Source organism: Piliocolobus tephrosceles, chromosome 12 (genome assembly GCF_002776525.5).
Source record: "Piliocolobus tephrosceles isolate RC106 chromosome 12, ASM277652v3, whole genome shotgun sequence".
Lineage (NCBI taxonomy): Eukaryota > Metazoa > Chordata > Mammalia > Primates > Cercopithecidae > Piliocolobus > Piliocolobus tephrosceles.
Genome location: NC_045445.1, coordinates 106,404,512 through 106,429,393, shown reverse-complemented (window position 1 = coordinate 106,429,393; position 24,882 = coordinate 106,404,512). Strand labels below are relative to the sequence as shown.

The following is a 24,882-nucleotide window of genomic DNA, read 5'->3' as shown; positions in this document are numbered from 1 at the left end:
AAGGTCTATGTCTAAATTCATTTTTATTCATGTGGATGTCCAGTTGTTCTGGCACCACTTGTTGAGAAGACTATCTTTTTTCCATTGGTTTGCCTTTGCTACTTTGTCAAAGATCTATTGACAATATTTGTGTGGATCTACTTCTAGGGTCTCTATTCTATTCTATGGATCTATTTGCTTATTCCTTCACCAATACCACACTGTCATGATTACTGTAGCCTTAAAGTATTGAAGTCAAGTACTGAAGTCAGGTAGTGTCAGTTCTCCAACTTCGTTCTTATTCTTCAATAATATGGTGTCTATTCTGAATCTTTTGCCTTTCCATATAAAATTTAGATCAGTTTGTCAATATCCACAAAGTCACTTCTTGAAATTATGCTTGGGATTGCACTGAATCTACAGATCAAGTTGGTAAGAACTGATTCTTAACAACATTGAGTCTTGTTATCCATGAACATGGAATATCTATTTATTTAGATCTTTTTCGATTTCTTTCATCAAAGTTTAGAAATTTCCTTTGTATGTAACTTGTATATATTTTGTTATGTTTATACATAAGCAGTTCAATATTTTGGTGTTAATATAATGTGTTATATTTTAAATTTCAAATTCCACTTGCACATTGCTGGCATGTAAGAAAGTGATAGACTTTTTATATGTTAACCTTGTAACCTGCAACCTGCTATAATCCCTTATTTGTTTCAGGAGTTTGTTGTTGTTGTTGATTCTATGGGATTTTTGGGACTTTCTACATAGATAATCATGTCAGCTCAGAACAAAGACAGTTTTACTTCTTTTCCCCCAATCTGTATAGCTTTTATTTCCTTATGTCTTATTGCATTAGCAAGGGTTTCTGGTAGGATGTTGAACAGGAGTAGGGAACAGGAACATTCTGGACTTGTTCCCAATTTTAGGGGAAAAACATCTAGTTTCTCACCATTAAGTAAGATGTTAGCTGTAGGGTATTTTTTGTAAACGTTCGTTATCAAGTTGAGGGTGTTGGATTTTGTCAACTGCCTTTTCTCCATCTACTAATATGACCAAGTAATTTTTCTTCTTTAGCTTGTTGACGTGATGGATTACATTAATTGATTTTCAAATGTTGAACCAGTTTTGCATACTTTTAATTCCTTTTTAAGGCTGAACAATAAATATTCTATTGTATGTAATATTCATTTTGTTTACCCATTCATCAGTTCATGAATGTTTGGTTTGTTTGCCTGCTACAAATAATGCTGCAATGACTATTCATGTACCAGTTTTTGTGTCTACCTATGTTTTCAATGCTTTTGGGTATATACCTAGGAGGAGAATTGCTAGGTCATAGGGTGCTCTAAGTTCAACTTTTGAGGAACTGTCACACTTTTCAAGAGCGGTTACATCATTTTATATTCCCAATAGCAATGTACGATGGTTCCAAATTCTCCAAATCCTTGCCAACACATGTTACTGTTTTTGTTTTGTTTTGTTTTGTTTTTTGTACTACAGCCATTTTAGTGGGTGTGAAGTGGTATCTCATTATGGTTTGGATTTCTATTTTCCTAAAAGCCAATGACACTGAATGTCTTTTCATGTGTTTATTGACCATTTGTAAATATTATTGGAAGAAATGTCTATTCAAATCCATTATCATTTTAATCAGGTTATCTGTTTTTATTTATTGTTGACTTTTAAAGAGTTCTCTGTATATCTGAGATACTAGATTATCAAATATATGATTTGCAAATAGTTCCCCCAATGCTGTGTATTATCTTTTTCTTTCTTTGTTTTTTTTTTTTTTTTTTGTGGGTGGGGGCGACAGTCTCACTCTGTCACCCAGGCTGGACTGTGGTGGCATGATCTTGGCTCACTGCAACATCTGCCTCTTGAGTTCAGGCAATTCTCATGCCTCAGCCTCCTGAGTAGCTGGGAAGCTGGGATTACAGGCATGCACCACCACCCCCGGCTAACTTTTGTATTTTTAGTAGAAACAGGGTTTCGCCATGTTGGCCAGGTTGGTCTCGAACTCTTGATCTCAAGTGATCTGCATGCCTCGGCCTTCCAAAGTGCTGAGATTATGGGCATGAGCCACCGCACCTAGCCTCTTTTTACTTTCTTGATAGTGTCTATTGAAACATAAAAATTTTAAATTATGATGAATCCCATTATCTATTTTTTTCTTCAGTTGCTTGTGCTTTAGGTGTAATAATGAAGAAACCATTACTTAATCCAAGGTCATAAAGATTTATGCCTATGTTTTCTTTAAAAATTTCATGGTGTTAACTCATACATTTAAATCTTTGATCTACTTTGAGTTAATTTTTATATATAGTGAGGGGTAGAGGTCCGTCTTCAATCTTTTGCATGTCAGCATCCAGTTGTCCCAATACCACTGTTTTGAAGAAACTATTCTTTCTCCATTGAACAATCTTGGCACCACAGTTGAAAATTATTTGACTGTCAATATGTGGATTTACGACTGGATTGTTAATTCAATTTCATCAACCTATATGTCTATCCTTATGCCAGGATTACACTATGTGTATTGATGTAGCTTATAAAAAATTCTGGGCCAGAAGCAGTGGCTCATGCCTATAATCTCAGCACCCTGGGAGGTCAAGGCGGGTGGATCATCTGAGGTCAGGAGTTTAAGACCAGCCTGGCCAACATGGCGAAACCCTGTCTCTACCAACAATACAAAAAAAATAGCCGGGCGTGGTGGCACACACCTGTAATCCCAGCTACTCGGGAGGCTGAGGCATGAGAATCGCTTGAACTCAGGAGGTGAAGGTTGCAGTGAGCCAAGATGGCACTCTAGCCTGGATGACAAGAGCGAAACTCCATCTTCAGAAAAAAAAAATTCTGAAATTGAAAAATGTGACTTTGTCCGTTGTTTTTCAGGATTGTTAAGGCTATTCAGGGTACCTTGTTTTGCTATGGAAATTTTTAGATCAGTTTGCGAATTTTTACAAAAAGCGCCAGTGGGGATTTTGAATCCATAGATCAATTTGGGAAATATTTTCACTTTAATATTAAGTCTTCTAGTAGACAAACATGAGAGATCTTACCATTTACTTAGGACTTCCTTAATTTTTCTCAACAATATTTATAGTTTTCCATTTATAAGCCTTGCACTTCCTTGGTTAAGTATCTTCCTAAGTATTTTATTCTCTTTGATGCTATGGTAAATGGAATTGCTTTCTTAACTTCATTTTTAGATTTTTCACTGCTTGTGTATAGAAATACAATTGGTTTTTGTATATTGATCTTGTATCCTGCAACCTTGCTAAGCTCACTTATTACATCTAAGTCTTTTTGTGAATTTCTTTGGATTTTCATATATACATGATAATGTTATATGCCAATAGAGGGCATTTTAAGTCTTCCTTTTCAATCTGGATGCTTTTTATTTCTATTTCTTGCATAATTGCCCTGGCTAAAATTTCTAGTACAATGTTGAATAAACATATTGAGAACAGATATTCTTATCTTATTCCTGATCTTCAGAGGAAAGAATTATCTTACATTAAAAATAAAGTTAGACTTTGGTTTTTCTTAGATGCCTTTTAAAAGGTTAAAGAAGTTTCCTTCTATTTGTAGGTTGTTGAGTGTTTTTATCATGAAAGGGGGTTGAATTTTGTAAATGCTTTTTGTCTGTTGAGATGATCATGTGGACTGTTGTTCATTTTTCTATTAATAAGGTGTATTACAATGATTTTAAATGTTTAAACAAGCATGAATTTCTGTTATAATTCTACTTACTCGTGGTACTTAAAAAATCCTTATTCAACTTATCATACAATTTGTCCATAAAGTATACAATTTAATGGACTTTAGTATATTCACAGTCATGCAACCATTACTGTGTTCAAATTTTGAACATTTAATCACTTCAAAAAGAAATCCCATACCCATTACCAGACACTCCCTATCTCATCTTTCTCCATACCCTGGGCAACCACTAATTTACTTCCTTTTGTTCTGACACATTTGCCTATTCTGGAAATTCACATGAATAGAACATATGTAATCTCATGTGACTTGCTTCTTTCACTTAGTACAATGTATTCAAGATACATTCATGTTGTAGCTTATATCAGTATGTCATTCCTTTTTATGGTTGAAAAAATCATTCCATTGTATGGATATACCATATTTAGTCTATACATTCATCGGTTGGTAGACATTTGGGTTCTATCTTTCAGCTATTATGAATAATGCTGCTATGAACATTCATATATAAGATTTATCTAGATATATGTTTCATTTCTCTTAGGCATATGCCTAGGAGTGAAATGGCTGGGTCATATAACCTTAGATTTAACTTTCTGAAGAACTATAGAACATTTTTTAAATTGCTAAACTCAGTTTGATAGTATTTTCTTGAGAATGTGTGTGTTTATATTCATAAGGGATATTGGTCCTTTCCTGCAGTGTCTTTGTCTGGTTTTGGTATCAGGGTATTGCAGGCCTTATAGAAAAAGTTGAGAAGTGTTCCCTCTCTTATTTTTCAGAAATATGTGTGAAGGAATGATATGAATTCTATAAACATGTAGTAGAATTCACCATTAAGCTATCTGGGCCTGGGCTTTTCTTTATGGGAAAATTTTGAGTACATATCAGTCTATTCTTATCACAGGTTTACTCAGATCTTCTATTTCTTCTTGAGTCAGTTTTGGTAGTTTGCCTCTTTCTAGGAATTAGCTCATTTAATCTACACTATCTAATTAAGTGGCATACAATTTTTCAGCATATTCTCTTATAATATTTTTCATTTTTATAATGTCAGTAGTAATGTCCCTTCCTTTATTATGGATTTTATTACTTTGAGTTGTCTCTTTTTTATTGGTCAGTTTAAAGTATACTCAATTTTATTTTTACCTTTTCAAAGAAACAATTTTTGGTTTTATTGACTTCTTCCACTGTTTTTTCTCGTCTCTATGTCTCCTATAATCCTTATGACTTCCTTATTTTTGCCTGTCAAGTTTAGTATTCTTTTCCAGTTTCTTAAAGTGAAAGGTTAAATTATTGATTTGGGCTCTTTCTTATTTTCAATATAGGCATTTACAATAATAAACTTCCCCCTAATCCATACTTTTGCTGCATCTCATAAATATTGATATGTTATATTTTTGTTTTCATTCATCTCAGAGTATTTTTTAAGTATTCTTGTAATTTCTTCTTTGGCCCACTGGCTACTATGTTAATTTCCACATCTTTGTGAATTTCCCAAATTTGTTTCTATTATTGATTTCTGATTTCATTCCATTGTGGCCAGAGAAGATACTTTGTATGATTTCAGATATTTTTAAATTGATTGAGACATATTTGATGGACTAATGCAGTCTATCCTAGATAATGTTCTATGTGTACTTGAGAAGAATGTATAGTCTCCTGTTGTTGAGTGGAGTGTTATACAGATGTCTGTTAGGTCTAGTTGGTTTCTAGTGATGCCCAAATCTACCTTCCCTTTCTTTAATGATCTTCTGTTTAGTTGTTGAATCCATTAATAAGTCAGGTATTGAAGTCTCCAACTATTATTGCTGAATTCTCTATTTCTCCCTCCAATTGTCTTTTTCTGTTTCATGTATTTTGGAGCTTTGTTCTTAGGTGCATATATGTTTACAATTGCTAAATCTTCTTGATGGATTAATGCTGCTATTATTATAAAATGTCCTTCTTTATCTCTAGTAACAATTTCTGTTTGATTATTAAATTTCTGATTTAATTATTAAAGTCTATTTCATCTGATATTAGTAATAGCCACTTCAGAGCTCTTTTGGTTACTGTTTGCACAGTATATCTTTTTCTACGCATTTACTTTCAACTTACATGTATTTTTAAAATCTGAAGTATGTCTCTTGTAGACAGCAAAAAACTACATGAGATACCATCTCACCTGTTTTTCATCCATGTTCCCAATCTCTGCCTTGTAATTGGAGTGTTTAATTCATTTATATTTAATATTATTACTGAAAAGGTACAATTTATGTTTGTAATTTTACTACTGGTTTCCTATCTGTCTTTTTTGTTCCTGTATTCCTCCAATACTGCCTCCTTTTGTGTTAAATAGATATTTTATGGTGTTCCACTGTGATTTCTTGTCATTGCTTTTACTATACTTTTACTATACTTCCTTTTACTATACTTAGAATGGCTATTATCTAAATGTTAGGCAGTAACAAATGCTGGCAAGGATGTGGAGAAAAGGTAACCCTCATACACTGTTGGTGAGAATGTAAATTAGTACAACTACTATGGAGAACAGTTTGGAGGTTCCTCAAAAAACTAAAAATAGAACCAGCATACAATCCAGCAAACCCACTCCTGGGTATATACCCAAAAGAAAGGAAATCAGTATATCTAAGCGGTATCTGCACTCCCATGTTTACTGCAGCACTATTCACAATAGCCAAGACTTGGAATCAACCTAAGTGTCCATCAACAGATGAATGGATAAAGAAAATGTGGTACATATACACAATGGGGTACTATTCAGCCATAAGGAAGAATGAGATCCTGTCATCTGCAACAACATGGAGAGGACTGGAGGTCATTATGTTAAATGAAATAAGCCAGGCACAGGAAGACAAACACTGCATGTTTCGCTTATTTGTGGGAGCTAAATATTAAAATAATTGAAGTCAGGAGGATACAGGTAGAAGAGTGGTTACCAGAGACTGGAAAGGGTAGTTGGCAGGGGGGCTGGTAGGAGGGGGGGAAAGTAGGGATGGTTAATGGGTACAAAAAATAGAAAGAATGAATAAGACCTAGTATTTGCTAGCACAACAGGGTGAGTATAGTGAAAAACAATTTAACAATTTAATTGTACATTTTAAAATAACTGAAAGAATATAACTGGATTGTTTGTAACACAAAGGTTAAATGTTTGAAGTGATGAATACCCCACTTACCCTGATGTGATTGCATGCTTGTATCAAAATATCTCATGTAACCTATAAATATATATATCTACTATATACCCATAAAAATTAAAAATTAAAAAAATTAGCTTTTTTTTCTTTTTAGCATAAATAATGACTTTTAGTATTCCTTGTAGGGCAAGGAAGCTAGTGACAAATTCTATCAGTTTTTGTTTATCTGAAAATATCTTCATTTATCCTACATGCTTGAGGCATGTTTTTGCTGGATAAAGAATTCTTGGTAGATATTATTTTTCTTTCAGCACTTTGAATGTTACCCTGTTGCCTTTCAGTATCTTCGGTTTTTGAGAGAAATCTGCTGTTAATATTTTTATAGATCCCTTGTAAGTGATGATTCAGTTATCCCTTGCTGTTTTCAAGATACTCCCCTTGTCCGTAGCTTTCGACAGCTTGATTATTGTGTGTTTTTGCATTTATCCTACTTGGAGTTTGCTGAACTTATTGGTTGTGTAGATTTATGTTTTCATCAAATTTAAGAAGTTTTGGGCCATTATTTCCTCAAATATTCTTTCTACTCCTTTCTCTCCTTTCCTTTTAAAGTTCTCATTATGCATATGTTGGTATGCTTGATGGTCTCCCCAGAGGTCTCTGAGGCTCTCCTCATTTAGCTCATTCTTTTATCTTTCAGTTCTGGAGACTAGATAATTACAATGAACCTATCTTCATGTCTTCTGGTTCTGATTCTTTATTCTGCCTGCTCATATATGCTGCTGAGCCTCTTTAGTTATTGTATTTTTCAATTCCAGAATTTTGATTTGATTTTCTCTTTTCGTTTTTTATAGTTTCTATCTCATTACTGATACTTTCTATTTGATAACTCTTTTTCTAGTAAGTCCAACATCTGGGTTTGCTCAGGAACAGTTTCTATGGATTGCTTTCCCCACCAAAGTATGAGCTATATTTTCTTGTTTCTTTGCATGCTTCATAATTTTTTGTTGAAAACTGGGTGTCTTAAATAATATTATACGTCAACTCTAAAAATCAGAATCTCCTTTTCTGCAGGATTTGTTGTTGCTGTTTATTGTTACTCCTGCTCTTTGCTTAGTGATTTTTTTGGGGGAACACATTCTGCTGTCTGTATTCTTTTTTATGTCTCTGTTTGTTTAGCTTAGTCTTTGCTCACGGGTTTTGTGGATGCGTCGGGCATACCTTCAACACTCGGCCAGGGAGATCACACGTCTACCTTATCATTCAATTCCTGTTTGCATAGCCTGAAAGTCAGCTAGAGGTGAGAAATTAAGGCCTTCTTAGATTTTTTCTGAGCTTGTTCACAGTCTTATATATGTGCATGACTTTCTTAACATAATATTTTCTAGAGAATACGCTGTAGCTTTTTCAAAGCCTCTATGGCCATCTCATTCCCTAGCTTTTTGTTTTAAGCTTTTAGGTTAGCTTTTCGTTTGCCCAGCTGTTATCTATGCCTCAGGCAGCAATGAAATTAAATAACTACCTCTAAAGGTTTTTGGCAAATGCCCCTAGGGGAAACTTTTTTTTTTGCACTGGGTGATCTCTGAGTCAGGCCAATTAAAGACAGTCTTGCAAGAAGGGTTGCTATAGTTGGGATGTCTGTCCCCTGAAACCTCATGTTGAAGACTGATCCCCAATGTTGAAGGCAGGGGCCCAATGGAGCTGACTGGGTCATGGGGGTGGATCTCTCATGAATGCCTTGGTGCCATCCTGGCAGTAACGAGTTCTCACTCTGTTAGTTATCATGAGAGCTGGTTGTTAAAAACAACCTAGTACCTCTCATCTCTCTCTTGCTTCCTCTCTTGCCAGGTGACCTCTGTACACACCAGCTCCCCTTCCCCTTCTACCGGGATTGGAAGTTTCCTGAAGCCCTCACCAGAAGCAGATGCTGGTGTCGTGCTTCTTGTACAGCCTGCAGAACCATGAGCCAAATAAACCTCTTTTCTTTATAAATTACCCACTCTCTGGTATTCCTTTATAAAAACACAAATGTACTGAGAAGTCTTCCAGGGAACTACCAGACAAGTAAAAAAATGACAATATTATGGGAATGCGGCCTTGGAGGAGCTCCATCCCCATCCAGCCTCCTTTGATGGCTGTTAACTTGCTGGTTTTCATCGTGATTGTGAACTGTTTGTTTTCAAGGTTACTACAGAACTGGAAGAAAGGGGGAAGTGAATGGGACAAATTATTATACAATGCTATGAAGTTCACTGTTCTTACCAAGAATCAGTCAGTTTTCTTGAATAAATTATTCCTGGACAGCTGTAAGCCTTTGGTCAATTTCCAGAGCCCCGAACAAGTTGAGTCTGACATTTCTGTCAGTTTTCTCTTTTTTTTTAATTAAACTGAGAATTGTCAAGGTCCTTACTTCTTCAGTTTCACTGATATCACCTACTATCTGGGACTTTAGAATGAGACATTCTTGAAGACTAAGCAAACTAGAACCCAAAATATACTCTTTCTAGAACACAACGTATAATACTCCCAAATAGAAATTGTTAATTTTGGACTTTTATAATAAACCGTAAAGAACTGAGTCCTATCAAGAACTCAGAACTTTGATAATTTAGTTTCCAATTCTATATATCTTACTTTCCTTTAGTTTCCTTATTATAATTTGTCTGAATTAGTTTTGATATCTATTTTTAAAACAAAAAGTCTAATTTAATTAGTGGCTCAGTAGAATAAGAGACAAAAAGTATATTAATTAAAAGTTCAAGATAATAAACTAGGAAACTCATTAATGGAAGCTGTATATGTAAGTATAAAAAGTCTCCCATCAGAAGTCATATCCTAACATAAATTCATCCAGCTTTGATTTAGTAGAAACTTCTTATTCATCTCATGTTCATAACCATGAATTTCATTTTTCCATATATATGAAAGGAGAAATTCTAAATCATTTAGGAATAATATACCTTTTTAGGAATCTAATGAGAGCTATGGACTCTCTAAAAAAAATAAACATAATTCTGCTTACAATTTCAAGGGATTATTGAATACTCGGCAACCTGCAAGTTAAGAAGCCCTATAAAATAAAAATTATGATTTTGATGGCAAAGATAGAGAACAGATATTCAAAAATATCTCATCTTTTATGAAATATCTCATCTTTAGCCTCATCAATTATAATATCTCATCTTCATTAGAGCAATGAGAATTTAAAATATTAAAACATGTACAGGTGGTCTCCAACAAATCAACACATTGCATTTCAAAAGTAAATTTATGGGCTGGGAGTGGAGGCTCATGCCTGTAATCCCAACACTTTGGGAGGCCAAGGTGGGTAGATCACTTGAGCTCAGGAGTTTGAGATCAGCCTGAACAACATGGCAAAACCTCATCTCTATAAAAAATACAAAAAATCAGCTGTGTGTGGTGGCGCATGCCTGTAGTCCCAGCTATTCAGGAGGCTGAGGTTCGGGGGAGGATAACCTGAGCTCAGGGAGGTCGAGGCTGTAATGAGCCATGATTGCACCACTGCACTCTGGCCTGGGCAAGAGAGAGATCCCATCTCAAAAAAAATTAATTTGTAAATGATTTATTTCAAATTTATTACACATTATAAACAATGGTTGGAGACTATTAAAACATAGGTCCCTTAAGGCTAGGGGCTCTTTTTATTTATCGTTTGTATTATAATGACCTATTCAAATAAACAGCATATGGTAGGTTCTTAGATAACCCTTTAAAGACCTATTTCACTCAATAATGTATTTGAATACAAGTACACTAGGAAAACAAGAAAAAATATTGAGATAATAACAAAGAGCAAACAAACCACTAAGCCAAAAATAAAATAATAAAATGAAACAAAAAGAAAAGAATAAAGATAAAATAGATTTTAAATTATCTGTTGCTTAAGAGATAAGTTTATTTGGGAAAGAATGTAACAGTAAATATAGATATTTCTAGATATTATTTGAACTTTTGGATTCCTTTTTACTGTGTTAAATTTTACTTCAAAATATGTGTCTTCTTATGTAGCATCTCCTTCTATGCTAAGCCATGAATGAGGTCATTTTTGGACCCTAACAATTTGTAAATGGACCAGAAGAACAGAGGAGTTAAGATGTGTTGCCCACAGTGACTGGAAAAGGGTTGAAAGAAGTTGAGGCAGGGGAAGCCCTGTTCATAGAGACTTCATATAATGAAATAATTTACTATTTATTACATATATTATACATCTTATAATAAAATGTGTCCAAGTTAGAATCAAGACAGCTGGTATGAACATGAGCAATAGAGGGTATGGGAATCCCATTGCAAAAAAAAAGGTGGATGTGATGGAGATGGAATTTTGATTGTTTCCTAACTTTATACTGAGTACTGAGTGGTTATGCTAAAGACGATGGAAAAACTAATTCTGGTGCCATAAATATAAAGGGCCAATTGCCTATTTTCACTTGAATACCACTGAACTCTGACCAAAATCAGATAAAGTCATGAGTAATATCCCGAATCCAACTGGATGTCATTTAATATCTACACGTTGTAGTCCTACCATATAGGAAGGATATGAAAAGAGCACAGGATTCTATTAAGTTCAAGGAGGCTTAAGAGTATGAGGGATCAATAGAATGGCTGGCTTTGTCTTCAGAATAGGACTTGAAGACATTTATATAGCCAAAGCAATGGCAAAGCAATGAAGGAGTGAGCTATAACTTCAGCAATAGACTCCCATATATTATATTAAATGAAGTTAGGACTTAATATCAGGTATATGAACTATATACTAAGTCCTCTCCCCTTTTGTAAATTTGGAATTTGACCCCTTGACCAAGTGACAAGAGACAGAGGTTCAGCTTGGCATTCTGAGTCTGTAGCTCAAGAGATCTGGCTGAAGAAATCTGTCAATAAACAACCTCAGCCAATGAGAAGGTAAGTAATTGTATCCTGAAAAAAATATCTTTAGCCTGGAGAGAATTAGAATTTGGTACAACAATGCGGTAAGTCAAAACTCTGGTACTGATAATTTTGGGTTGAAAAAGAAGCTATTAATATTTATTTTAATTATTTATAACAATGCTTACGAGAATTTGGCTTATATTATTCCAATTTAATATTGGTAATTGAGTAACTGACTTAGACTTGTGATTTAAAATTGGAATCTTACTAAGTTTATAAACAGCATCAGAACATATGTCTAACGAATTAGGTTTATACAAAATCACCTCAGTATTTGCTCAGACAACAGAGGTACAGAAAAATCAAACACAGAATATTAATCTTAAAGGCAGTTAAAAGTATAAGGAAATATAATTTTGTTCTAAACCCTACTTAAAAGTCAATTTTAAATGTTGCTAGATTTATAAAATAATTTATATTCAAAAGCAATAATAGCCAATTCCAGAGTATAAAACCATAAAATATAAAATCTCTAAATCTTACCATAATATTTTAAATATTAAAGCACTAAAAACAAATCAGTTAGTTATTCTTTGTGAGTAGCAACTTCTAAGAATCTTCCATAATCATTATATGAATAATAATAATTCAAAGGGTCACAAAAGTATTTAAAAGAAAAAAAGATCTCCAGGAACAGATTAACTCACAATTACGTGGGCTTCTACTTCCCAAGGTAAAATAACTGGACAAAATATAAATAGGCTACACTGCCCTAGATTTTCCAATCTAAATTATCAACTGTATTGCTCTTGGGATTAAAAAGGGAAGGACTAAAGAAGGATTCATTTTTTTACTGAACTGTGGAAAAGTGAAAAGTTAGTAATGGGCTAATCAGAAAAATTATTATCATGATCAATTGTGCCATCTGAAGTATGAGCATGTACGTCATAGTTACATGAAACTATGGCTTAAAAAACACAAAAAAACTTTAAAATGTTTACGTACTGTTTATAAATATACATATAAATATGATTATCCATAATAATGTGTTGAAACAAAATTTTAAGTCCTGAAAGTCCTAACAGTACTGATCTTTCAAAGTTTTACACGTATATCATATGTGACTTAAGCCAAATGTGAGATACGAATGTTTTAATTCCACTAAATCATAATCCTAAAGGTAGTAAGTGATGCATTTTGAGGTAACTAAGTTTCTTCTGAATCTTCAATTATCATCCTTGCCATTATTTCACCTCTCTCCTTTCCCATCCCATGACCCACGTGATAGAATTCAAACTTAGACCCTAAAAAACAAATGTCCAGATTTTTGCTTTCTTCCTAGTCAAAAAATATAGGCCCATAGAAATCCTAGATGATTTTATAACTCTGTAAATTACCCTGTCTTTCAAATACTATGTCCTAGAATTCTGACAAACTAGAATAGAGTTTAAACTGTCTCCACCCACTTCCCTCTACATCACACCCTCTGCTTCCCCATCCCCAGATGAAGGTTAGGTTGGTAAATGGATTTTGGAGATGGAATAAAGCCAGACATCAAATAACTTACTTGAAATCCATCTCTTACCTTCTGTACTTAACCCTGGACTTGATGTGAACTTGGCTACATCAACAATTTTTACAGCAAATTGTTGCCCAGTTTCTCTGTTGATACATCGTCGTACAACACTGAAGGGACCCCTATAAAACAAAAAGTCAATTTTAATTCACTGATTTTCTTAAGTTCCTATTTCCCATTAATGTCTTACTGTTTCATCATCTACTATAGCCATATTATATAACCACGAAGCCATTCTACTTTAGACTCCAAATTGAACATAGTTTTCAAAATAAAATTTAAGTAATATAACTTCCAACATATTTTTTATAATTCATGAGGTAACAATTTAAAAAGATTACTAAACCATAAAAATGACCAATAAATTTGCAATTTGCGGTAATTTTTTAAAAATTCTAAATAGTAGTCTTATGCTTAAGGCAAATAATGACTGTATAATTCTATATAGATTATCAACATCTTAAACAAAATAAGAGAAGTCCACAGTAATGGTGGTATTCTTATGAAACAGAAACTGAAGCCATTCTTGACACTTCCCTCTCATCTTACCCACCATTTACCTTATCTTCACTAACAAATTCTACTGAGTTTATCTCAAATATCTCTTGAACCTGTCCTCTTCTCTCCATGTTCCACATCCTACCATCTTCTACTGGAACTACTGAAAAACTTATTTCTCCCATTCATTCTTGTAATGATATTTAAATGAAAATCTGATATGATATCTCTGTTTAAAACGCCAGAAAGACAGAAAGTATTTGCAATACACAGTCCAAGTCAAGAACCAAAATATATAAGTAACTTCTAAATACAATAAGAAAAAAAAACACTCCAATAAAATCTGGGCAAAGACTTGAACAAACACTTCACAAAGAGAAAGACCTACATGATTTGGTCTCCAACTACCTCTCCAGTTTCACCTGAAATCAGAGAAATCCTTAATTTTCCTCAAACTTCAGATTAGAATTGTTTGAAATTACCAGAGGAAAGGAAGTAATTTCTACGAGCAGAGCCACTGGTCTAGCTATTTGCTGACCCAGACCTCACAGTTGAATCAGCTGAGATGATTTAAAGATGCCAATACCCCAGCCCAGGGAACACGCACACGTGCACACACACAGGGTTCCTTGTGGTTAACAGTTATAAAAGAAATATCTGAACTCAATTAAGATAATCCAAAGATAGATTTGTGTGTGTTTGAATGACTATAAAATACAGAATGCAATAGCAATGTGATTGGTTTATTTGAAGGTTAATATGGTGGTCATTAAATACATGTGTACATGTATACATGTGTGTATTTTTCCCCTCCTGGGGATAAGGCAAACAAACAAAAAAACCACCTTCATTGGCTTATTACAGGTACGAACAGTACACCTAGATGCATGTGCTCAATTAGCAGATAGAGAAAAGTTCTTCATATATAGTACTATACTTGTGATACTGCTGGCCTTAAAGTTTGTCTTTCTTCTTTCAACTACGGGACAAACTACTCAATTTAATCTTAGACTTAAACATTTATCCAAGATGACATTAATGCCATCATGAGGACATCAACTATACAACAGCTTCAAATCTCTCTTTTCAAGCAACTGAAATAAGCTAACCTGGGAGGAAAAGAAATGGTAATAATGTATCTTTCAGAACTCTACAGAAAGAGGATCCTTTTGATAATCTCTCAAAACTGTTCAAAGATTTTCCTCTGTGAGAAGACAATATTACAAAGTGAGGGACAAACGTTTTCATTCTCAACCTGATGTCTTACTTGTGATTACTTACCCTGACAATAGCAAGCAATTTCAGGAAATGCTTCACATAATTGGTTTTTGTCCACACATAAACCCTTGGGATTCTATTTATGTATACATTTGTGTAGTCTGCTTCAATTCACTATATCTTTTTGGAAACTTCCCAAGACCTGTACGTGGGGTTGATTGTTCACGGTCAATTGAGTCAATTCTTTACTTTTTCCTGCTTGAACAAAGGTGAGGAAGAAAGCATAGCTTCTCCCCCCTTTTGTTTTAGTAACAATAAAATTAATAGAGCCAGGAAGAAAAGAGAATACTTAGACAACAAAACACAAACTTTTAAAAATCTGTGAATAAAAACCAAATCAAATCCCCAATTCTTAAATTTTGTAATATGAGGCAAAGAAAATAATTATATCTATGAACTACTGAAGACAGGTTACAAGTAAAGTATTTTAAGGGTCTGTCCGTCAATGACATCCAGGGGGTTAACCAAATTTAACACCCTAAAAAGATACCAAAATATATTTTGAGGTTTTTGTGATTTAACCCATTAACTGGAAACTCAGCAGAAACTGATAAAAAATCTAAAATTTGGCTTGGTTTCCCATCTTAAAAAGGGAAGAGTGATAAAGTAGTGTGACACACCTACTATATTACACTTATTACTTATGCTTGGATGACAGCTTAGAGAACAGCAAAAATTCAGGAGGTATAGGTTTCAGTCTGCCCTGTGCCTTTTATTGATGTTCAAAATTTCACTCTTAAAATTTTAAATCTAAGGTATAGTCAATTCTTGAATATTTATGTGGGGGAAAATACTGGTAGAGACAGTTATAAGCCATCATCATAAACAACTATCTTTCTCATATTTCCACTAATTATGACCACAGTATTAATAAAAATGGAATAAGATAATTGACAGCAATCCAGATTTAATGAAATATATATTCTTTATTCAACTTTTTACAAACTCTGAATATTGACTGGGATGGTAACACAAGGTTCTACTTGAGGCAGATGGCTGCTTACAGCAGTCTATGTTTTTAAGCAAAAATGTCAATTAAACCAGAATATGTTAGAAGCGAATATCACTATAATATCCCCTAAGGTTTTGAAAAGAATTCAACTGTGTCCCTATGCAGACACAGAATAATATCCTCTAGTTTTCATTTATGTGAAGAAAACCGAAGTCTAGGAAATAATTCTGATAACAAAGGTAAATACACCAAAATAAGACTAGAATTAAATGAAATTATGCTAGAATATAATATGTTGGTTTCCAGGATCATGGGATAGATTGAGCACAATGTATCTAATTTATTTCCCTATCCAAACTCCACTAAAATGATACCAAAGGGGTTTTAAAAAAGGATTGGGAGAACAAGAGAGGAGATGATAGTAATAATTAAATTTGGAATTCAAGAAAGCAGATGGAGAGTGGCAATTGACTTAGCAGACCTGGGAAAGCTGAACTGCAAAGAGAAAATAAGGAAAATTCAGAACCAAACCCATATATACTGTAGAATCCTCAAGAAACTCATGAATGGGTTCCAGATAACTCTGGAACTGGAAGTGAAGAGAGGGTAGAATTAAAATAACAAGGTTTGAATGAAATGTGTTAGAGAAGCAGTTAGAGCCCTAGGTGGTCTCCTGTACTCCATTCCATGGATAACTGCCACTCCCTCATCCCAACAAGTTAATTCTCTGGAAAGAGTAAATAAAACATAAGGTCTCAGAAAAAAATTAGCCAGGCGTGGTGGCGGGCACCTGCAGTCCCAGCTACTTGGGAGGCTGAGGCAGGAGAATGGTGTGAACCCGGGAGGCGGAGCTTGCAGTGAGCCAAGATGGCGCCACTGCACTCCAGCCTGGGTGACAGAGCGAGACTCTGTCTCAAAAAAAAAAAAAAAAAGTAGGGTCTCAGAACTGGAAACACAGGGCTGTTGAGGAAGTGGGTATTATATGAAAAGCAAGGGTATTATGTGGTCACATATACACTAAACGCAGACAGCCCGAGTCCCTTTTTGACTAACGGGGGAATATTGGAAGCCAGATCTTTACCCTTGAGGCAAGAGATATGATAGACTTTTCTATATCTGACTAGCTCAGAAGAAAAGACCTAAAGATAATGAAGAGGTTCTCCAAACTACTCAACTAGATCATCCTCCAGCAAAACCCAAAGTCAACAGGTTCACTTGCACCTTCGGAGCTCTCTTAATCAGCTTTGAGGCCCTCTATTATAGGGTTTCCAATATCAGCACTATTAACAGGTTGAGCTAGCTAATTTTTTGTTGCGCAGGGATGTCCTATGCATTGTAGGATGCTCAGCAACATTCCTAGCCTCTACTTACTAGATACTAGTAGCATAGCACCCCCTCCAACTTTAACCACCAAAAAGGTCTCCAGATATTGCCAAATATCCTCCTGGGGTGCGGAAGGTTCAAATTGCCCCCAATTGAGAACACTGTTCTATTCCTAATCATGAGTATACAACAACTAAGGCTCCTAAGACATCTGAAGAGTCTCTAATTTGGAAGATAGAACCAAAAACAAACAAAAAGAGCAACTTAGAGGAAACACACTACACAATAAGACTTCAAATTACCATTAGTATCCTCAGAAAGATATCACAATTGTGAAACAAAAACCAGAACTTTCAGAAAACAAAAGAGCCCTTGAAAAACACATAGAGAAATTTATCAATAGAAGCGTTGGCCAATAAACTTGGGGAAAGCATAGCATAAATAACAAAGAAAATGAAGGGGAAGAAATTAAAGGAATAATCCAAGAAAACTTCCCAGAATTTAAATCATGAGGAGCTCAAATTAAAAGGACCCACCAAGTACTCAGCAAAATAAATGACCCATATCCATACACACACCACTGTGAGATTTAAAATCACTGTGGACGCCGGGCGCGGTGGCTCAAGCCTGTAATCCCAGCACTTTGGGAGGCCGAGACGGGCGGATCACGAGGTCAGGAGATCGAGACCATCCTGGCTAACATGGTGAAACCCCGTCTCTACTAAAAATACAAAAACTAGCCTGGCGAGGTGGCGGGCGCCTGTAGTCCCAGCTACTCGGGAGGCTGAGGCAGGAGAATGGCGTAAACCCGGGAGGCGGAGCTTGCAGTGAGCTGAGATCCGGCCACTGCACTCCAGCCTGGGCGGCAGAGCGAGACTCCGCCTCAAAAAAAAAAAAATCACTGTGGACAAGGAGATTGTCAGGTTTCCAGAAGTGGGGGTAAAGATGTGCAGCGAGGAAGGATGACACAATTCACCCAGAATAGCTTTGGATCTCTCAATGGCAACACTAGAAGACAACAGAGCAACACCATCATAATCATGAAGGAAAATGATTTCTAATCTTGAATTCAACATCCAACCAGACCATCAATAACCATAAGGACATTTCCAGACACAAAAAAGCTCAATAAATTACTTGCCGTGCATACTTTCTGAAGAAATTATTGTAAGATGTGTTTGCTAAAGTAAGAGTAGACCAGTAAAAAGCATGTCTGGAGACAGCAAATTGGAGATCCAACACAGAAAAGAGATGAAGGGAATCCCCAGGAATGCAAGGAAGGGAAATCTCAGGCACAGAGGACAACCAGTCCAGACTGAGAGCCGTAAGTTTCCCACTGCCACGGGGCACCTTTTAAAACTGAAAACAGAATAGTTAGGTGAGCTGGATCCAGATTCTTCCATTTTTCTTTTCCTGACAATGGGTTGAGGAGATTTCTGCCCTTCTCTGCTGCCTAGACTAGCAGAGGACTCTAATTTCACCCTACAGCAGTGCCTGCTTTGACCTATTCCTGAGAATGGGAGGCAGGCATCAGGAAGCTGAAGAGCAGGAAATGCAGGGCAGCCATTGCCCCCCATCACATTCCTGCTGGGTGCTCAGTACCTCCCCCTATCCTGCACTACAGTGGAAATGTCCTGCCTGTGAAGAGCCCCTTGTCTTGGGATTTATTTGTGCATGACCTTGGGATTTATTTGTGCATGTGCCAACTGACTTCCCAGAATGGGCTCCTAACCACTCTCAGAACATCTGAAGCCAGACTGTGAACAAGAGCTTGTTCAGCTTCTCTTCTCCTAAGTCTTCATACAATAGTAGTAATATTGTCCTTTCTTTACCCAGATAAGTTTGTGTTTGCTACTCAGCTCTAAAAGATTAAACAATATACTCCTTAGAGATACATAGGGGGTAAAGCTATAAAGAAAATTTTAAAAGATTAATATAAAAGGCAGGATAGTGGTTTGAGGGGGAGGGAGTTGCGATTGGGGAAGAGCACAAAGGGCTTTTGAGGGCACTTCAAAAAAACACTGCATCTCAAACATAATAAAGTCAATATGAATTGTCAGTTATAATTTTATATCTAATTGTAATAAACTTAAAATAATACTTTGAGTTGCAACATGTAAACTTTGGAGTTACATGTTAAATTTTCACCCTATGAGAGGTCTATAAACAAAAACACATCATGTCTCAGGAAACCTTTAATAAATGTGGTGAAATTTCTGTCCATAACACAAGCCTAGAAGCCCCATTACATTTATAATGAATTGTGCAATGTACCACAAGATACGTAGGAAAAACGTGAATGATTTAAAAAAGACAAAGATAGGGAAAGTGAAGGCCAAGAACAAGTTTTTACACACATATACACACAACACAGACACAAAGCTGATATACAGCTGATCCTCATTACATTGCACAGTGCATGTTTGTAAATTCACCTACTTGGTAAAATTCACTTATAACCCCCAAATCAATAGTCATGGTACTTTGTCGTTTACAGACACGCATGTAATGGTGAAAAATTTGAGTCACCCTATGTGCATGATGCCAGCTGAGGGCAAACAAGATGATGCTCTGCCTTCTTGTTTCAGCTCTCATGCCATCAACAAGTGATCTTTTCAAAATCTATTTAGAGTATTTTTTGCATTTTGTGCTTTTTCTTGGTGATTTTGCTGTTTAAGATGGTCACCAAGCATAGTGCTGAAGGGACGGTCTAGTGTTCCTAAGCACAAGAAGGCTGTGATGTGTCTTACGGGGAAAATATGTGAGTTAGAGAAGCTTCCTTTAGGCATGAGTTATAACGATGTTGGCTGTGAGTTCAATGTTAATGAATCAACAGTATATATTACATGCAGTATCTTTAAACAGAAGCACACATAAAACAAGGTTATGTATTGATTGGTTGATGAAAATGTTGTGACCAGAGGTTTGAAGGAACCCAACCGTGTATTTCCCCTAGGAGCAATGGTTCAGTATTGGTTCATTCAGCATTCATGGTAACTTTATAGAACACAACTACCATGAATAATGAAAATAAACTGTGTGTAGTCACATATATACACACACATACATGCATTTATATTATTTCATATATACTTATAATATGTAATGTTATATTTATGTGTGTGTATTCATATTAAAATATAAACTTAATGAGTGCCCAGTACATACTAGGCCCTCAAAAAATATTTGGTGAATGATGTAAGAAAAATGACAAACTAGAAAAGAATAAGCCATTGATACATTTATTAAATAACACAATTTTATGTAAGTATATAAAGTTTTGAGAAATCATGGTGCTTCTAGATATTTCTCTACCCATTTTCTAAATCTGTATCTTCCTACTACTTTTTACACAGTTCTGACGTTAAGAATTGAGGAACATTGATAGTGGGTAGGTAAAAAGGAAACAAAGCTAAAATAAAATAACTATAAATGACAACATTAGCAGTAAGAATAAAATCTTGAAAACTATAGACATACATAAATTTATATAAAAACTATACCAATGAAAGATAACGATGGTCTGTTCCCTCTTATTTCAACACTATTTAGTGTAGTCATTTCCACTAAAGAAGAGCTTATGCATATAATTTCATCAATAAATCCTTTCCTTGTCTTCCTGTGCTCTGTGATAGCTTTGTGAAAGCTTTTCAACCTAAAGGTTTACAAAATCAGCTGTGACAATGATTATCGTGGTAATCAATGTGATAGTGGTAAGGGAACAGAGATGCTGTCCTGACACTTTTTAACACTTCTGGTACCCATCTCCAGCTCCAACACATGTGCTTACATACATTCACCAAGCTGAGTTGCTTTAGGTACAGTGATTAAACCAAAGAAAGAAAAGTTTTCCTACTCATTGCTACTGCAAAAAACACACACGAAGTGGAAAATTATGAAAATAAAAGTCTCAGGAACTGTTGCCTAAATGTTAACAATTAAAGACCTGACAAAGGAATTAAGCGCAGTATGACTCAGATCATTCCTTGAAAATAGAAGGGGGAGGCTTATTTGAAACAGCTAGCAATGAATCTCCAATAAGCTAACAGAACAAATCTAGCTCACCTGTCAAAGCTGAACAATTCAGAGTTAAGACTAGCATTTACTAACTCAGTACTTATATTGACATAATTAGTACCTCTGTCACACCTTGATACTTCAGTGAAGTGTAGTAGACTTCACTTTAGATTTCATGTAGCACACCGTCTTCTGGTCTGAGTCAACCTATAACACACTCATCATTTACTACTTTTATGAGAGGATTGCTGGTCACATAAGCCAATTTCTTCTCAAAGCAAAGGTTCTGGAAAATTTGATTTGTGTGTGTGTGTGTGTGCGTGTGTGCATACGTGTGTGAAAAAGGCTGGGGTTAGAGCCAATGTAGAGGGACATCGATTCTAGGTCTTTGTTAGCTCATACTTGATGGAGGATATATCAGTAACTATTAATAAGAGGATAAAAAAGATTTTTTTATAACATAAGAAATGTGAAGAAGGAGATTAGACATGGATGGAAAGAAACAAGCAGAAAATATATGAAGATAAACACATTACAAAAGTGAGAATTCTCACTTGGTTACACACTTTAGGCAATCTTAGCTAAATCACAAATACATATTAAAGCAGTAAGATTTTAAAAATTCTACTGACATTTCCACATTTTATCTTACCTCATTTCCCCAATGAAAATAAGACAAAGAATATAAAGAATAAACAAGAAAAAAGATTAATAAAGCAATTCTTGTCCTCAGGGAACTTCCAATCTAGTAGGCTGCTGTTGACATATGTGTGTGTGTATATATACACACACATATAATGTATATATACATATATGTATATATAATGTATATATTATGTATATATAATGTGTGTATATATAATGTATATATACATATATGTATATATAATGTATATATTATGTATATATAATGTATGTATATATAATGTATATATACATGTATGTATAATGTATGTATATATAATGTATATACATGTATGTATAATGTATGTGTATATAATGTATATATAATGTATGTATGTATACATACATATATGCATATGTAATGTATATATAACGTGTATGCATACATGCATATAATATAGTGCAATATATAGTATTATATATAATATATTGTGTATATATGCATATATTATATATAATGTATATATGCATTATATAATGTGTATGTATATAGAATGCATGTACATATAATTATATATAAATATACATACATGTATACATACATTATATATGTGTATATACTATATACGCATATATAATGTATGTATACATATACATTATATATAATGTTAGTATAAAGTTAGTATAAACTTATAAAGTATAGAAATAGTATAATACTATGAGTTTTAAAAATCTATGGATAGCATGGTACTCAGAGAATGCCTCTATGACACACGGATATCCTGGAGGGCTTGGAACAATGAATAGCATTTTTTTGGGCTAAGCAGGGAAAGGAAAGGATTCCACAGCTAAGTAATAGCCTGTGCAACAGCCTACAGCCAAGTCAAAACACAGGGCGTGGTGTTTTGGGCCCTGGCAGGGCACAGTGGCTCATGCCTGTAACTCCAGCACTTTGGGAGGCCGAGGCGGGCATATCACTTGAGGCCAGGAGTTCGAGACCAGCCTGGCCAACATGGTGAAACTCTGTCTCTACTAAAAATACAAAAATTAGCTAGGCATGGTGGTGCATGCCTGTAATCCCGGCTACTTGGGAGGCTAAGGAAGGGGAATCGCTTGAACCCGGGAGGTGGAGGTTGCAGTGAGCAGAGATCATGCCACTGCACTCCAGCCCGGGCAACAGAGCAAGGCTCTGTCTCAGAAAACAAAACAAAACAAAACAAAACCCACAGTGTGTGCTGGGCACTTTAAGCTATTTGGTACTGCTAGCATGAAAAACTGGAGGGTGAGAAGTGGCTGGAAAGGGAAAAGAGGGCCAAAGATCACTATGACAGAGAGTGAGAGACCTTGTGGAGTGGGTGGGAGCCACTTAGGAAGTTACTGCGTTAGCCTAAGCAAGAGGTGATAAAAGTAAAGGCAGCGGAAAGATACTTAAGAAAATAAATTCACAAGATAACACAGTGAATGATTAGCTAGAGGGTGGTTGGGGTTGAGTGGTAAGAAAAAATTTGTAACAAATTTCTGGCAACAGTTACTGGGTGAATGATACCACCAAATGAGAAAGAAATTACAAGAGAAAGAACTGACAAAGGGCTGAGAAAGAAACAAAGCACGTGGCTATGTTTGGAAAATATTGGTTTCCATGGAATATCCAGGCAGAGATTTATAGAGGGCATACAGATAGGAGTATAAAGTTCAAGGAAGGGGTCATGATAATGAAGACATCAACAACTGTCATTTATAATATAACATGTCAGCAGCAAGTATGCTGCCAAGAGGTTTACATAGATTCTCGTTATTTATCATAATTTATTTATCATCATAGCTAATATAATACCAGCCTCATTTTATAGATAGGAAACTGAGGCTCAGAGGTTGTCTGTGGTCAAACAGTGGAAGTTAGAGCTAGGGCTGGAGCCTAAACATATGGAACTTCGAAATCTAAATTCTTAACCTTTTTACTCCCTAGGTATCATGAGTGAATGAGAGGTAATTGAAGCCATTGCTGTTAATGACAGCACTTAAGAATAAAGAGGACAGACCCCAGAAAACATGAATATATTCCCAAACCCCTCCCCAAGGGGACTGCTGGACACATTCCCATAGAAAGACTATAAGAAGCCCAGAAAGGAAAAAGAAAAAGTGCTAAAGGCAAGCTCTTAGGGTACCATATCTTGTGGAAATAACAGGAGGCCTAGCAGGGTCTGCCCTAAATAAGAACACTTCTCTTAAGGCTGGTGCAAGAAAACCATAACTTTCATTTTTATGTTAAGAGCTATACATTCACATTTTGTTATTTTCTAAATGTGGGCCTATACATCAGAAATTGGCCCAATGAAAATATTTAGTGGAGAAACAACTTTTTTGAAACTCACTACTGACCTTTTTCTCCTCCTCTTCACTCCTCCTTCTCTACTAGTGTTCATAAACCTAATTACTTTTAACTAGTACCTAGCATTATCACAAATGTCAATTTCTCTGTGCATAATCCACACTTTGTAAATGGAAACTAATAATTATGGAAGTCTGAAGTTACGTTGAAAATCATATTTCTAAGGGGTGTGTTCTGTTAATATGCCACTAACATACGTTGTTTTCCAAATGCTACATTATCCTATAAGAGTATTGTTGCAAGCCATTAATCACAACTCTGCAACTAGGGGGCGGAGGTTAATATCTGCACTCTGAAGCTGTTATCCTCCTTAACAGATTTTTATTTCAGTGACACTTCTGTGGAATACTGTTAATCTCTTCTCATTTAAAACCATGTTTTAAAGATCTTCATAACCAGGTAAACCTACTTCTAAATTAAATAAAATTAAATTATCTAATTTAAATAAGCTAGTGAAAGATATCTTAAAGCCACCAATATGCCT

The 24,882-nt window shown here is 35.2% G+C and overlaps 1 protein-coding gene across 4 annotated transcripts in view; it reads right to left on the bottom strand.

The window, feature by feature from the left end:
* CASK (calcium/calmodulin dependent serine protein kinase) overlaps nucleotides 1-24,882 on the bottom strand; it is a 408,963-nt gene that overhangs the window by 319,945 nt on the left and 64,136 nt on the right. For all 4 annotated transcript variants that reach the window (XM_023202786.2, XM_023202787.2, XM_023202789.2 and 1 more), the window contains exon 2: nucleotides 13,327-13,439. In XM_023202786.2, the coding sequence (XP_023058554.1) occupies nucleotides 13,327-13,439 (113 nt within the window). The remainder of the gene's footprint in view (nucleotides 1-13,326; nucleotides 13,440-24,882) is intronic.